Source organism: Salmo salar, chromosome ssa24 (assembly GCF_905237065.1).
Source record: "Salmo salar chromosome ssa24, Ssal_v3.1, whole genome shotgun sequence".
In the NCBI taxonomy this organism is placed as follows: Eukaryota; Metazoa; Chordata; class Actinopteri; order Salmoniformes; family Salmonidae; genus Salmo; species Salmo salar.
In genome coordinates this window covers 24,640,281-24,655,553 of record NC_059465.1, presented here as the reverse complement: position 1 = coordinate 24,655,553, position 15,273 = coordinate 24,640,281, and the positions used below count along the sequence as shown (strand labels likewise).

General features: G+C 42.8%; 1 protein-coding gene across 2 annotated transcripts in view; it reads right to left on the bottom strand.

The window, feature by feature from the left end:
- Window positions 1–15,273, bottom strand: part of LOC106585475 (citron rho-interacting kinase) — a 64,169-nt gene that overhangs the window by 41,126 nt on the left and 7,770 nt on the right. Inside the window, exons 2-8 of one of the 2 annotated variants that reach the window (XM_045707012.1) lie at window positions 9,232–9,353; window positions 8,107–8,250; window positions 6,385–6,504; window positions 2,390–2,560; window positions 2,213–2,266; window positions 1,720–1,773; window positions 1,056–1,196 (exon numbers count right to left, since the gene is read on the bottom strand). In XM_045707012.1, the coding sequence (XP_045562968.1) occupies window positions 1,056–1,196; window positions 1,720–1,773; window positions 2,213–2,266; window positions 2,390–2,560; window positions 6,385–6,504; window positions 8,107–8,250 (684 nt within the window). In that variant the 5' untranslated portion in view covers window positions 9,232–9,353. The remainder of the gene's footprint in view (window positions 1–1,055; window positions 1,197–1,719; window positions 1,774–2,212; window positions 2,267–2,389; window positions 2,561–6,384; window positions 6,505–8,106; window positions 8,251–9,231; window positions 9,354–15,273) is intronic. The other variant, XM_014171718.2, reaches the window with a different exon arrangement.

Here is a 15,273-nt window from a genome sequence, read left to right as displayed (position 1 = left end):
GACATAGGCTTGTGCTTTTGCTGTTCGTTAGGCCTGCTCATCTTGTTGACTGACAAAAAGTAAATGTGGGCAGTTCGTCCAATATCTTCAACATGCACCTCAGAATTGCACAAGGACGCGCGCAGTTGAGTCCCAGATGTGTCTGTTTTCACTTGTAGCTCACGTGACTGAAAGCCATGTGAGTGAGAGGTGCCTCCGCACGCAGCCGGGAGAAGGGAATTATAATTATTATATTCAGCCCAAGGGCACAACGACCACTGGCAGAAAAGGCATTGTTTTTTAGGGGGATTATGGCCACACAAAGGGAATGCAGCCGGGAAATTCGAGGCATTATCAAGTGCTTGTCAAATTGTGAATGAAAGACTGATGAATGGTGTCTGCGCAAAAAAAGAAAGCAGAGCTCATGCCTTTCATGCGACTTTTTCAAATTCATCATTAGAGTGACATCAGGCTGCCTTAGAATGTATTAAAAATCAAAACATATAGCCCGACATTTGTATCACAACTAAAATTACATATATAACTATAAAAAATGCATATAGGATTACTTGTTTTTTTGTTAACCGCTCAACACAGAATAGCTGTGGAGAAAATATCCCTTCTATTTCATTCAGCGTTGTTCTATTGTATTATTCATACTATAAAGTAATATAAAATAATGCCACGGAATTCTAAGCAAATCTTGTCTGCTAAATGAACTAGCGTAGCACACAGCCATATGGCATAGCCAGATCAGGACCTAACAAGGACCACGCAGAGTATTCTATTCTGTTCTTCTGAAATAGACTGCATTTTATTCATATCATGTTTCTTTAGACCTGTCTAAAAGAAATGGATATATTGTGAAGGTGTAGGCTGTATTACATGGATTTATTAGACATATTAAAATGTAGATGATCCATAGGTCCACATCAGTGGCTTGTAGGCTATGTGTGGAAGCCAGGAGATGCTAAATGTGTGTATGCTAATTAACGGTCAATTTGGCAGTTATTTGCTAGACAATCACCGGCTAACAAAATATCATGACTGCCACAGCCATAGTCAGTACTGCATACCTCCTTCTCTCTTAGGCGTCTCTGGAGGCTGTCACTGGAGTCCTCCTTGGTCTGAAGCCTCTCCAGCTCATGCTCCATGCGCTCCTTAGCCACCCTGATACTATGGAGGAGATCTGTGGTCTCACTGCTTGCCTTCACTGCCTGTGTTATGGGCCGGGGAACAACAAACACTTTCTGTCACCTATCTGACATTTACATAACTTTAAACTGTCATATTTTAAGCTCTGCAGGCTTTATTGGTAGTTGCATGCATGAATAGCCTAGAATACTGGGTGAAAATGTGATTGATTGTGCCTCTGAAATATGTGCCCATACAGCCTGGAGAATTCCATTAGGAAATGGCTTTAGAGTTATTTTGAAAATGTCTTCATTTAATGTAGTCATCGCTATAAAACATATTACATAGAGAAACCAATATTGTCTGAAAAATATTTGGATAGCTGGCAATTAAGCAGAAACTGACAAATTGTGATTTTAGATACAGTTGATTTATTCTCAGGCCACAATTTAACATCTGCTTTACAGGACAATGGAGGAGTTGACACACATCATCAGCAAGAGAGAGAGGACTTTCACATGTCTGTGTGTGACAAGCATCTTTTCTTCCCTTAAAGCATATGCTGAATATGAATAATCCATGAAGTTTTCAACAAAAATATTCTACCTTGGCAAGCTTATCTTGGAGATCCTCAATTTTCACTTGCTGTTCAGCATTGGTCTGAAACAGAGAAATAGAACGAAAAACAACATTTCAAGCTAAATATTTCACAGTCCATATGAGTTCAGCCCCAAACCATCTTCATGGTTTCATTCATGATGGGATAATTTGTCTCCTAACCACCGAACATTACTTTAAGGAAAATATACTGTATGAGTCAATCACCACCTTCCGGAGACACCTGAAACCCCACCTCTATAAGGAATACCTAGGATAGGATAAAGTAATCCTTCTAACCCCCCCACCCTCCCCCCCAAAATATATAGATGTACTATTGTAAAGTGGTTGTTCCACTGGATATCATAAGGTGATTGCACCAATTTGTAAGTCGCTCTGGATAAGAGTGTCTGCTAAATGACGTAAATGTAAATGTAAAATGTAATGACCATCCAGGGTGTCAACAGGAGATCAACATGAGCCAATAGGACCGAAGTTGTACCTTCTCCAGCTTTGACAGAAGCTCCTCTGTATCAGTTTTCCCTTGCTCCTTGGCCTGTGTGAAAATAACCAGAACATCAGTTAAACCTCCTGCTTTCAAAACCAACAAATGCCTTTCAAGTTCTCTGCATGTGGGTCAGAGTCAAGAGATCAATATCAGAGTGAATTGTTAAAGCACCTTCTGCATCCTCTGTTGACAGTCTGCTGCTTTCCTCTTCAGCTCTTCACTGGTCTGACGGGACTCCTTCAGCTCCGACTCATACAGGTCGCTACGACGACGGGCCGCAGACAGGTCCTCCTCCAGTTGCCTGATGGCCACACGCATCTCCTCCAGCTGGGCATGGTACTCCTGCAGAGGGATGAGAGAGGAACGACAGAGGAACGAGGGATGAGAGAGAGGATGGAGGAGTGCAGAGGTGAAAGATATATGAAAAAGGATAAATAACAAAAAAGTGAATAGAAAGGAACAAATGGAAAGCATCCCAGAAAGAGATTAGATTGGCAGACATGAGAGAGGGAGTGATGGGGCGGAGTGGTACAAAGAATAGACAGAAGAGGATATACGGTATAATAGAATCTTTTGAACAAAGAGTTATGGAACAAGAAACGTTGCGGCAGAGAAAAATTGCACTAGCCAAAGTCATTTAGTGTCCTTGTCCTCTAAGGGTCTAATGATGATTAGATACGGCTAGCAGCCTTCATTTCCACCTCGTGGCTGAGTCACGGGGCATGCAGCAGTCCTGATTATCAGGCTGGTTAGGACTAGCAGAGGCTAATGAAAAGTAGCATGATCCCGGTGCCTGGGGAGGGTGAGAACACCCTGACAATGGAACATGACAGGTGCAGCAGATAGCATCAGCAGCACAAGCCAGCACCTCGTCAGTCCCTTTTCAATTAAAAGTGCTCCTCCTGTTTCCATTCATTCAAACTCTGCTAAGTGCCTGAAGCATGTCTCCAAGGATGTCCGCCTGTCATCTACAGTAAGTGACAGGAAGACACCTCATGAGTCATGAAACATTATAGTAACACACATTTTTTTAAATGTTGCACCCTCTAATTTAGTGTGCATTAAATGAAAGACAAAAGAATGTCATATTCAGCACAATTTACATTTGGACCTCCTTTAGAATGTTAATAAGATACAAAAAGTGTTTGATATTTAATTGAATGATGATTCATAAAGGTTAAATATACATATATTTTTTAAATTGTCATTGTCAATTACAGTTCATTACATATCCTAGGTATTGAGGAAGAAAAAGGCAAACAGTAAAGGAAATGTATAATCGGAATGCTAATTGAACGTTTTCACATGAGCAATATTTGCATCAACTGAATAAACCTGACACCACAGGGACCTCTCATTTAATCTCTTTGAAGAATAATTAAAAAAATCTATTTCAAGTGGGAAAAGCCTTTGCAGTGTTTGGCCAGCGGGCTGGCTCAGAGCCCTAGTTCCTCAGTGTCACCAGTCCACCAGGTCCTTGACTGGATCACAGAAACTCTCTGGCAGCCCTAAACATAAGTCAGCAGGAGAACTGAACTAGGCCAGGGCTTAAGCACAGAGCTGAGTGGTACCCATGGAGAAGGATGGAGTGAGCCAGGGCCAGGAAGGAAGGGATCAGATTAGAGAGCGGCAGAGAAAGAGAGGGAATACGGGGTGAATACAATAGGTTTATGCATGCCAGAAAAGCTGATTCAGAGTTTTCATGTGAATATACTCAATACACTCACACACGCACGCACATACACACACATGCGCAAACACACACACACGCGCCCGCACACACACTCACACAGAGAGTGTCTCCCTATCGCCCTGACCGACACACTCCTGCTGGGAGCTTCAAACACAGTAGGTGTAGCCCTGACAGGGAGAGTGACAGTTCTACTGTAGCCTCTTAGGATGGGGAGACTAATCCATGGTCCTGGGGAAAAAAACACAACCGCTTTGCCTATACCTCTTCCCACTGCCTTACAGAACAGATTTATCCTTCCTTTCAGTCATCTTTAGACAGGTTTGTCTGTGCCAAAGGTACATTTGCTGACAAAGTGGTTAAATAAAGCTTACTTTAGGTAGGTACTAGAACTGAATTCAACCTACCTATCCACAAATACAACACTGAGAGGTAGAACACTTGTCTTATCCCAGTTAGAATCTGTCAGCATGTGTGCTGTGTATGTATTCAGTGAAAGGGATCTCTCTTCCAATTAGCCTAGCATTTTGTTCTCACTGGTTCACAGAATTACAGAATTTCCATGTACTGACTGTCTTGCCATGGATATCTCTTTCTCCTGTCACTGAAAAGCTTTTCATCTCTCATATCCCCAATCATCTATGTTTGTTGAGCCAACACTACATAAATTGTGCATGAATTTGTATAAGTTACAGACTCAAAAAACAGAGTGTGGGAGAGAGACACTGTTCAAGACAAGACCTATGCAGCATACAGTTGGGTCAAAATCAAGCAGGAAAGCACTTTTGAAAATATCATCTAGCATGACTCATTCTCATGCATGACAATAACTTTAACTAGAAGTGGGTCAATCATTTCCATTGCTAATTTCCAGGTTCGCATTAATAACAATAATGATAATAATAATATATGCCATTTAGCTGACACTTTTATCCAAAGCAACTTTTACGTATGGGTGGTCCCGGGAATTGAACCCACTATCCTGGCCTTGTAAGCTCTACCAACTTAGCAGACCGGTACGCCGTATCAGTGAGCGGTAAGTATACCATCCATGGACGACCATGGATTGGCTGTGAAGACTGCAGAGCAGTGTAAATGGCAGTGAAGGGGTTAACAACAACACTCTAGTTCCCATAATGTTAGATCCAAGGCCCCCATCGCCTCATCACGACAGCCTGCCCACTGCATCAGCAGCTCTGCACACTCTCCACTTCTAGGTATGGATGATTCACATTGCCATGGCAACCATCGCACTATAGAGCTTGTGCCTGGTAACCAATGCCAGCAACTGCTAAGGGGAACAGGTTGTTTTTCTATTACCTTTTTTTGAATTCTGCTCTGTGGTTTGGAGGGAGGGGGAGGGGGGGGAGGGGGTCATATATTTTATGCTGTTTGCTGTTCTCTACTGTCAACCTCTCAATATCCTAATTCTCAAACCTTCACCGAATCAGATCATTGTTTATGTGCGCCGCACACACACACACACACACACACACACAGACACACTATTTGGATAAAGGTTGTCTCAGCGTAAATCTGTCCTTCCTCTACATTACTCTGTTGATCAGCAGAGTTCAGGAGACACTGCATCACTCCTGAGAGTAGCGATGGATAGATACACAGGAGACACCTTGAAGTACTGCGGCGCTGAGCTATGCAGAGGCATGCTACTATCAGAGAGATGTCCACTGAGCCTTTTTCATGGTCAGGACAGGTCAAATGCATGAGAGTGCATTTGGGTTCATGTCCACTGTTAGAACAGCATACTGCAGACTGCTAGGAAAGGCTCAACGTTGATACTCACTGAAGGTAATCGCTACTATTACTTCTATTGCTATCAGACTTCTATTATGTGGCACTCAAGCCTTGTTATAGTTTTCTGCCTTACTCTGACTATCCTTGTTCGATAAAGGCAATGAAACCACAGTATTAACACGAATTCATCTGAATAGGGTTCCAGCAGTCAGGAATCCTGAGCCAGGGTGTTTAATAGTACACTGACTCCACCTGCACAGGGAGCACTGAGCACGGAGGAGGGATCACGGAGCAAAGAGCAGGGAGCAGGGAGCACGGAGCACGGAGCAGGGACCAGCGAGCAGAGAGCAGAGAGCAGGGAGCAGAGAGCACAGAGAAGAGAGCACGAAGCAGGAAGTAGGGAGCACAGAGTAGAGTAGAAGGCAGGGCGATGGGAGCAGTTGGGAGGCCTCAACACCCTCTTTTCTCTGTAATTAACATGGCTGTAGCAGGAGTAGCACTCGACTCACACACCACAGGGATGGGCAAGGTCAGGTCAACCCACAACTGTATATCCCTCCACAGCACTCTGGATAGAAGCTAGAAGGATAGAAGGATCAGCTTACCATCCCCAAATCTTAACCCTAAACATTATAGTTTAGGGGCAACTTTGTGCAACTCCCTCCACAACCCACAAACCCTGCCAGACCTCTGTTGCCCCACAGGAGGGGCTCTCCTCTACCTGTTCTTTAATCTCCTGCAGCTTGTTGCTCTGCTCCCGGATGCCGTGGAGGAGCTGCAGTGCCTTGTCGTCTTCCTGGGAAACCTCCGTACGGGCCTGCTCCAGACTAAGCTTCAGACTCTGAAACACACACATACAGTGCATTCGGAAAGTATTCAGACCCCTTTACTTTTTTACATTTTGTTATGTAGTAGCCTTATTTTAAAATGGATTAAATATATTTTTTTAATGGAAATATCACATTTACATAATTATTCAGACCGTTTACTCGGTACTTTGTTGAAGCACCTTTGGAAGTGATTAAAGCCACAAGTCTTCTTGGGTATGATGCTACAAGCTTGGCACACCTGTATTTGGGGAATTTCTCCCATTCTTCTCTGCAGATCTTCTCAAGCTCTGTCAGGTTGAATGTGGAGCGTCGCTGCACAGCTATTTTCTGGTCTCTCCAGAGATGTTTGATCAGGTTCAAGTCTGGGTTCTGGTCAGGCCACTCAAGGACATTCAGAGACTTGTCCCGAAGCCACTCCTGCATTGTCTTGGCTGTGTGCTTAGGGTCGTTGTTCTGTTGGAAGGTGAACCTTCGCCCCAGTCTGAGGTCCTGAGCGCTCTGGAGCTGGTTTTCATTAAATATCTCTCTGTACTTTGCTCTCTTCATCTTTCCCTCGATCCGGACTAGTTTCCCAGTCCCTGACACTGAAAAACATCCCCACAGCATGATGCTGCCACCACCATGCTTCACCATAGGGATGGTGCCAGGTTTCCTCCAGACATGATGCATAGCATTCAGGCCAAAGAGTTCAATCTTGGTTTCATCAGACCAGAGAATCTTGTTTCTCATGGTCAGAGTCCTTTAGGTGCCTTTTGGCAAACTCCAAGCGGGCCGTCATGTGCCTTTTACTGAGGAGTAGCTTCCATCTCTACCATAAAGGCCTGATTGGTTGAGTGTTGCAGAGATGTGGAAGGTTCTCCCATCTCCACAGAGGAACTCTGGAGCTCTGTCAGAGTGACCACTGGGTTCTTGGTCACCTCACTGACCAAGACCCTTCTCCCCCGATTGCTCAGTTTGGCCGGGCAGCCAGCTCTAGGAAGAGTCTTGGTGGTTCCAAACTTCTTCCATTTAAGAATGATGGAGGCCACTATGTTCTTGGAGACCTTCAATGCTGCAGAAATTGTTTGGTGTACCTCGACACAATCCTTTCTCGGAGTGCTACAGACAAATCATGTACAATCAATTGAACTTACCACAGGTGGACTCCAATCAAGTTGTAGAAACATCTCAAGGATGCTAAATGGAAACAGGATGCACCTGAGCTAAATTTCGAGTCTCATAGCAAAAGGTCTGAATACTTACGTAAATAAGGTATTTCTGTTTTTTATTTTGAATAAATATGCTAACATTTCTAAAAACCTGTTTTCACTTTGTCATTATGGGGTATGGTGTGTAGATTGATGAGCGGGGAAAGTATGTAATCCATTTTAGAATAAGTTTGTAATGTAACAAAATGGAGAAAAAGGGAAGCGGTCTTTATACTTTCCGAATGCACTGGATACAGTATAACGCCCATTGGCCACACTCACACACACACACACACACACACACACACACACACACACACACACACACACACACACACACACACACACACACACACACACACACACACACACACACACACACACACACACACACACACACTCACACACACATTTTGGGCCACTCACGTTGCACTCGGTGATGTAGGTAGCCAGGTCTTGCTCCAGGATGGTCCTCTGTGTCTCTGAGGCTTTCAGCTCCACATCCTTCTGCTGCAGCACTGACTCCAGATCAGACATCTTACTCTGGACTAGAGAGATCTCCTGTTCCATCTGAATACAGCAACATGGAGGACGTTACCACGACAGCTTAATTTGTCCATTTCAGCATTAGTTCATTTTCTCAATATCAATTGAACTCTTGCAGGTGACCGAAACATTATATTACCGTAAGAAGCATATTTTTTTTCTATTTTTGAAACATAGTCATTTATGTAAACATATTTTAGGACTGCAGTGAAATGCAATGGCCTGAAGTTGATTGTGCTAAAATGTAAAAGCATCTCCTTGATCACAGCTGTTGGGGTTGAAGAAGACTGTGTGGTGAAAACATAGATGAATCATTGCTGCTGGACTTCACAGGATAACACATAAAAGACAACAGAACATTTAAGTCCATTATGTAAAATAAATCACCATTGCCAAACCTCCTTTGAACCAAGCCCACAATAAAGAAATGGTGAGGTAAAAGCAGAAGCTATAGGAAGTTATTTCTCCCCCACCTAAGCTAAGCTGCTCATCTCAGTTTGCATGCATGGTTTAAGAGATGAGCCAGTAGGGTGATGGATGGATGCAATTAAAGAAGCCATAAGAGCCCATGAGGAGCACTGAGAGTCACATAGGCAGAGCCGCCAACCGAGACAGATACACAATCACAATGCATACCGGGTTGTATAGAACACATACAGTACAGGAGTACCACTGACACAGTCACAACATAACACACAGAAAAGGGTTATGGTATAGAGTCACAGCATTGAGTAGCAACACAGGGCACAACAGAAATGTAAAGTGACAACACAGAGTACAGAGTACATAACAACAGCTCAGCCTCAGAGCAGAGAACCATCAGTCAGTCACAGGACATGAACCATGTCATGTTAACACAGATTAGTACAGAATCATGGAGCACATAAAACTAACATAAACAAATGAGTACAGCACATGGTACAGAATGTTCCTGTGACACAGACTCACAGCAAAGACTACAACAGCACGCCAACTGATAGACAAACACAGAGTAACTTCACAGACCTAAGAGTACCTGTGACATGTGTCTTGTATCTCTCAATGTCCTCTGCATTTAGTGTATAAGAGTTTGTTTCAAGGGAGCAGGACAGGTCTTATCTAGAGAGCTGAGGGTTGTAGCCAAGAATCTGCAGGGGGAAAAAAGAGCGTGGGAGAGAGACAAACGGCAGTACACACTCTATAGGCTATTCACAATCTCTCCTGAAAGCTGTGGGGCTGACTCAAACCATTAATTTACAGCTCTTATCTTTTCATGTCATACTGCTATACCAGACCACCTTTTACTCATCAATCTACAAACAATACACCATAATGACAACTGTTTTTTAGACATTTTTGCAAATGTATTAAAAATAAAAAACAGAAATTCCTTATTTACATAAGTATTCAGATCCTTTTCTATGAGACTCGTTTCCATTGATCATCCTTGAGATGTTTGATTGGTTCAACTGATTGGACATGATTTGGAAAGGCTAACACCTATCTATATAAGGTCCCACAGTTGACAGTGTATGTCAGAGCAAAAACCAAGCCATGAGGTCGAAGGAATTGTCTGAAGTGCTCAGAGACAGGATTGTGTTAAGACACAGATTTGGTGAAGGGTACCAAAAGATTTCTGCAATATTGAAGATCCCCAAGAACACAGTGGCCTCCATCATTCTTAAACGGAAGAAGTTTAGAACCACCATGACTCTTCCTAGAGCTGGCCGCCAGGCCAAACTGAGCAATAGGGGGAGAAGGAATTTGGCCTGGGAGGTGACCAAGAACCTGATGGTCACTCTGAGCTCCAGAGTTCCTCTGTGGAGATGGGAGAACGTTCCAGAAGGACAACCATCTCTACAGCACTCCACCAATCAGGCCTTTATTGTAGGAATTCCCCAGGGTAACTGTTGAGGCCCCTTAACCTTTCTTAATTTTGTTCTACCAACGTACTGGCTTTGCACTGTAAATGACCTCTATAAAAATAAGAATATTCCATTTCCTGAATGTATTCTTCTGGTTACATGTTGTAGCCTGAATAGGAATGGGTATAAGAAGAGAAAGCCCTATACAAAAGCAGTTTTTTAGTGCTATTCATAATCATAATGAATAATGAAACTTTGTATTCTAATCAAACAATTAAGGTAATTAAACAATTAAGCTAATCAAGTGAAATGCAAGTAATAAAGAATTCAAAAAAACAAAACATCCCTTTCATGCCCACGTTGAGGGCTCACAAATGAAAAATAGTAATCAGACCAAGGCAAAGACTAAAGGCGCAAGTAGCACAACACTCCACAGCAGCTCAATCTGCCATGCTTTAGATCTTGATGCATGCCCCTTATATTACATAATAACAAACATAATTAGCAATTCAAAAATGCTCTATTCTGAGAACTACATTTAATCACAGAGTGGAAAACATAGAACCATACTGTGTGGATCACAATTATGGGTGTATTCTGGAATAAGACAAACCTATAAATAGAGTTGGAGTATGAGTGTGTGTGCACACAGCCACCTCTTTAACCACTCTTCAAAATATTTGGCAGCCTTTGAGATGGAGAGGCAGGCGAATGAGTGACAGAAGAAGAGTCTAATAAAAGCATGGCTTCTCTCCCACTCCTGCTCACAGCAGCAGTGCAGTGGAGTAGCTTCAACAGCCATAGGCCCAGGGATTTCACATCACATTCCATGATGCAATGCAGAATACGGCTTCACACAGAACAATCACCAAACCCATAAGATAACACTTCGCACATCACAGCCAAACATCATGTATCACATGAAGAGGCATGTGTGTTCTCCGGACGTCATACCTTGTCACGGACCTTCTGTTTCGATCTTCGATCTCTCTCTCTCTCTCTCTCTCTATCTCTCTCCCTCTAACCCTCTCTACCACACCTGCTGTCTCGACCTCTGAATGATCGGCTATGAAAAGCCAACTGACATTCACTCCCGAGGTGCTAACCTGTTGAACCCTCTATAACCACATTATTATTTGACGGTGCATAACATTATCTCATATCACATGCATGGCAAGACATGATTGATGTAATTAGATGCTCTGGAGAGATCCCAGCCTCCTTCCCCAACACATGTAGAATGCTTAGAAACCACCAGAAACCTGTGAAATGGATCAACAGATGTTGTTTTATCTCCTCTCAAGGTCTGATGATTTACAGTATCTCAGAATCAGGAAGTGTCATATCCCATGTGATATGTCAAAACAAGTTGATGCATGTATTATCATGGTGCATTGAGTTTGTATTTGTACTTATTATGGATCCCCTTTAGCTGCAGCAGCTACTCTTCATGGATTTCAGGGGGTAGGCTGTCAACAGCACGTACTGTGACACTATGATATGTATTCTGATTAAGTCAACAATACCTCTAGGCATATCTGACGTCATGTATTTGATATCTTTATGTGAAGGTTAATGTCCATATTGACATCAGTTCATTGTGTTTGAGGACGGTTCACTGACGGGTTTTCAACGGATAAGATTAGATTAGACTAGTTTAACAGTTACAGAGCAGCTACAGTAGCCTATCAGAACAGCTGCAGTATCAGAGGCGCATAGCCTTAATTAACGGGCTACACATAATGGCTGACGACAGCCAGGTAAGGTTCATTTTAGCCTACGTTTAATTAACGAGCGTTAGAGTTTTCCTAATTCCATCTTGTTCTAGTGGCAAGTCAGCCTTAAGTGCAGAAACTATGGTTGATATTAGAAAATAAGTATGATTGGAAGTTTAGGCAAGTAATTCCAATTGGGGAATTGTTGTGGGATGTTAGCATACCATACTGCGCGTGTAACATTAGTGCCATGGAGGATTGTGCAGGTCGGCAGGTTGCTACAGTAGCCTAGTAGCATGTATTTTATAGGGATCAGACCTGGCTGACTTTTTCACCTGAGCTGCTCATTGGCTGTCCATAATGAGCCCAGCGAGCAGGATGTGTAGCTGGACTCTGCAATAATTAGCTCCCAGAGCAATTACAAATAACTATTCTTGTTTTAATAGCGTCATTACAACTAGCAACATGACAGTCAGTCACCTCTAAGCAGGACTCAGTAGAAACGCTATGTGTTGGATTTGTCCATGTCTCGCTAAATTAACCTAGCTACCATAACAGATGTGGAGAATTTATTCTGCAGTTTTAAGGGATCTCTCTGAACGTTTTAGATGATACAGTGGAACTTCGTCCTCTGGATGAAGAACTATACATCTCGGCTTGGCTTCATTGCATTATTGCTTGGGAAACGTTGACATGCCCTTTTTGTTGACGGATGGATGAAAATAATGTAATTATAGTATCGTTATACATAGGCTAGCAGGAAAATCCGCATGAGATACCCATAGAACTGAGCCCTGCTCCATTTCAGCACCATGCCGCGGTCTCAGGTGCTGCCCAGACTCGAAACATTTCAGCACCATGGCACGTTCCCCTGACGCCTAGAAACGTGTCAGCTCTATGCAGCGGACAGCTCCATAATGCTGAAATAGTTAAAGCCCCCTAGAACGTCATTGATTTTAAATTATTCTAAGTGCAAGTGGTTATAATTTATTGCATGTCCTAGTTTTGCAGCTTTGCAACCTCAGAATTATAGCTAATGGATTGCAGCGAGTTACGTTTTTGTGCATGGTGATGAATGAGGATGCTTGATAAACCATAAATTTAACGCAAAAACGTGCACTTGCAAATATTTTCGTTTGGCAGAACTTTGACAAGCTATGATCTGTTTTCTAATGACATTGACAATTCATATAGACATTAGACTTAGGCCTAATTGTGACATCATGTGTGTATGACATCTTTGAGGAATGCCCTCGCTTCAGCCAATCGGAATCGAGTATTCAACAATGCTTTGGCATAATTCAAGGAAGTTCATATTCACTTCAGTTGTCTGCCGATGGTTCACTGACGTTTTTTCAAAGGAGATATTAGTATTACCTCTAAATAGCCTACAACAATAAGCTACACATCATGTCAGACAACAGCAAGGTATGGTTCATTTAGACTATTTTTAGTTTAGAGGAGAAATTACTAACAGTATAGTAGGTCACTACCACAGCAATAGGTCTCACTGGTTTGATCCATGGACTGAAATCTGACCACTATTGCCATTTTGTTTAAAATAGGAGCGAATAAGTTCTTTCATAAAGTCACAACTTAGCACTGATATTGACCTCTCATTTATCCACCAGAGCGTGAAATGGGAGGATTCCCCGGATGATCAAAATAAAGTTGTGGAGAATATGAAGGATGAAACAGAGACACATGAGAACAACAAGAACAGGACTGGAGGCAAGGTAAGAAATATGCTGTCCTTTACACATCCTCTGCCTACTTAGGCACAGATCTAGGATTGGTTTACTATCACTAAATCCTAACCTTAAAGCATTAGGAGGAGACGCTACACTGACCTTAGATCTGCTATGAGACCTATAATCTGTTGTCATGTAGGCTAAACGTAAGTCCAGTGGCCGTGCCAAGAAGACTTCCGTGGAGGAGGACAGCAGCATTGGTGCAGGTCCGAGATTACTTCATGTTGGGTGCAGGTTGTGTTCAAATTCATCAGCACTGATCTGAGAAGATAGTATCTATATAGGTGAAAGCAATATAGTGGAGGCCCGCAGAGAGATGTGCTTTTACCTGTCCAGTGCAATCAAATCACTAAAGGTGAAGGAAATTAGACAAAGTTCAGATTCAACTTTAGATTTCTCTTTGCGGTTTCCCAGAGTCTTCTCAGACCCCCCGGTGTGGTTTCCGGGAAAGGGGATCTATCATTGAGCAGCTGGAGAAGGAGGCTCAGAGGACTCTAATGCCTTCTCTCAAGATTGGGACATGCTGTGCCCCAATCCTCCTCTCCTTCCTGAGGAGTCTAACTGATGAGCAAGTCCCATGTCTTTCTCCAACCTCACATACAACAACTCTGAATTTATAGTCATAGTGCACCTTCTAACCACAAATGCGATTTCAAACACTACACCTAACCCTAACATCAACGTAACCACACCCCTAACTCTTCCTGTAAATCAAGAACAAAATGGCTCATGTACTTGCTAATAGCTTAATTAAATACACTTTTATTTTCCCTAACATGGCTATCTAGTGACTCCACTAACTCAACACCAGTGTGCAGCTAAAATATGTTTCCTTTCTTTTCTTTTCTCTAGCCAATGGAGAGTGATTCAGAATGGCATGAAAAATAACGTAAGTCTCTCCACATAAGGTTCTGGTCAAAAGTAGTGCGCTATATAGGGAATGGTGTCATGGAATTGCTTGATTGACAAAAACATTACTCTGTTTGTTGGCCATAGCTCACATTCGAGCAGCTCTCCATGCTGTGTCTGAAGATTGTTAAGGTCGTGACCCAGAGAGCCCTCCGCATTCTCCTACCAGCGCTAGCTCGTATCATGGGTGTGGACCTGAGGAGTGGGGCAGCCTCCCCAGAATCCCAGTGCTCTCTGACAGGGTCTGATGATTCCTTAGGCAGTCTGGATGAGCGAGAGAAAAGGCTGCTGATCAATGAGATGAACTACTGGACTAAGGAGAGGAGGAGGAATGGCAGTGCAGGGTGCCGCCAAAAATCCACTCGCAGAACCTCATCACCATGCTGGTCGCCTAAGAGGTATGTTCACAGCAATATTTCAACTTAATAATTGCAAGACCTGACCCATACTTATCATAAATTATTAACTTGGAATTCATACCTTGTAGTTTGAAGATCTGGTCAGAAATGTTGCCCCTGTGGGGGTGGGTCCAGGTGAAAGTAATTTTTAACTGGGTTAGCCATAAAGTAATCTATGAATAAATAGATCAGGTAAATGCCTTTCTGAAGTAATCATATTCTGATGTCGTACAAACATAAAAATCAGGCAAAAACTCGTGTCAGTTGGCTTTAGGCTTCTAGAACTATGATGGTATGAGAAGTAAACCATCATTGCTCTCATTTGATTTTCAAGCTCACTAATGACCCAGATTAGATACCAGCTGGCTGGTCACATTTGCATGGCATAAGTGGTGATTGTGTGTTTATCTTCAAGGTCCCAGACCTCATT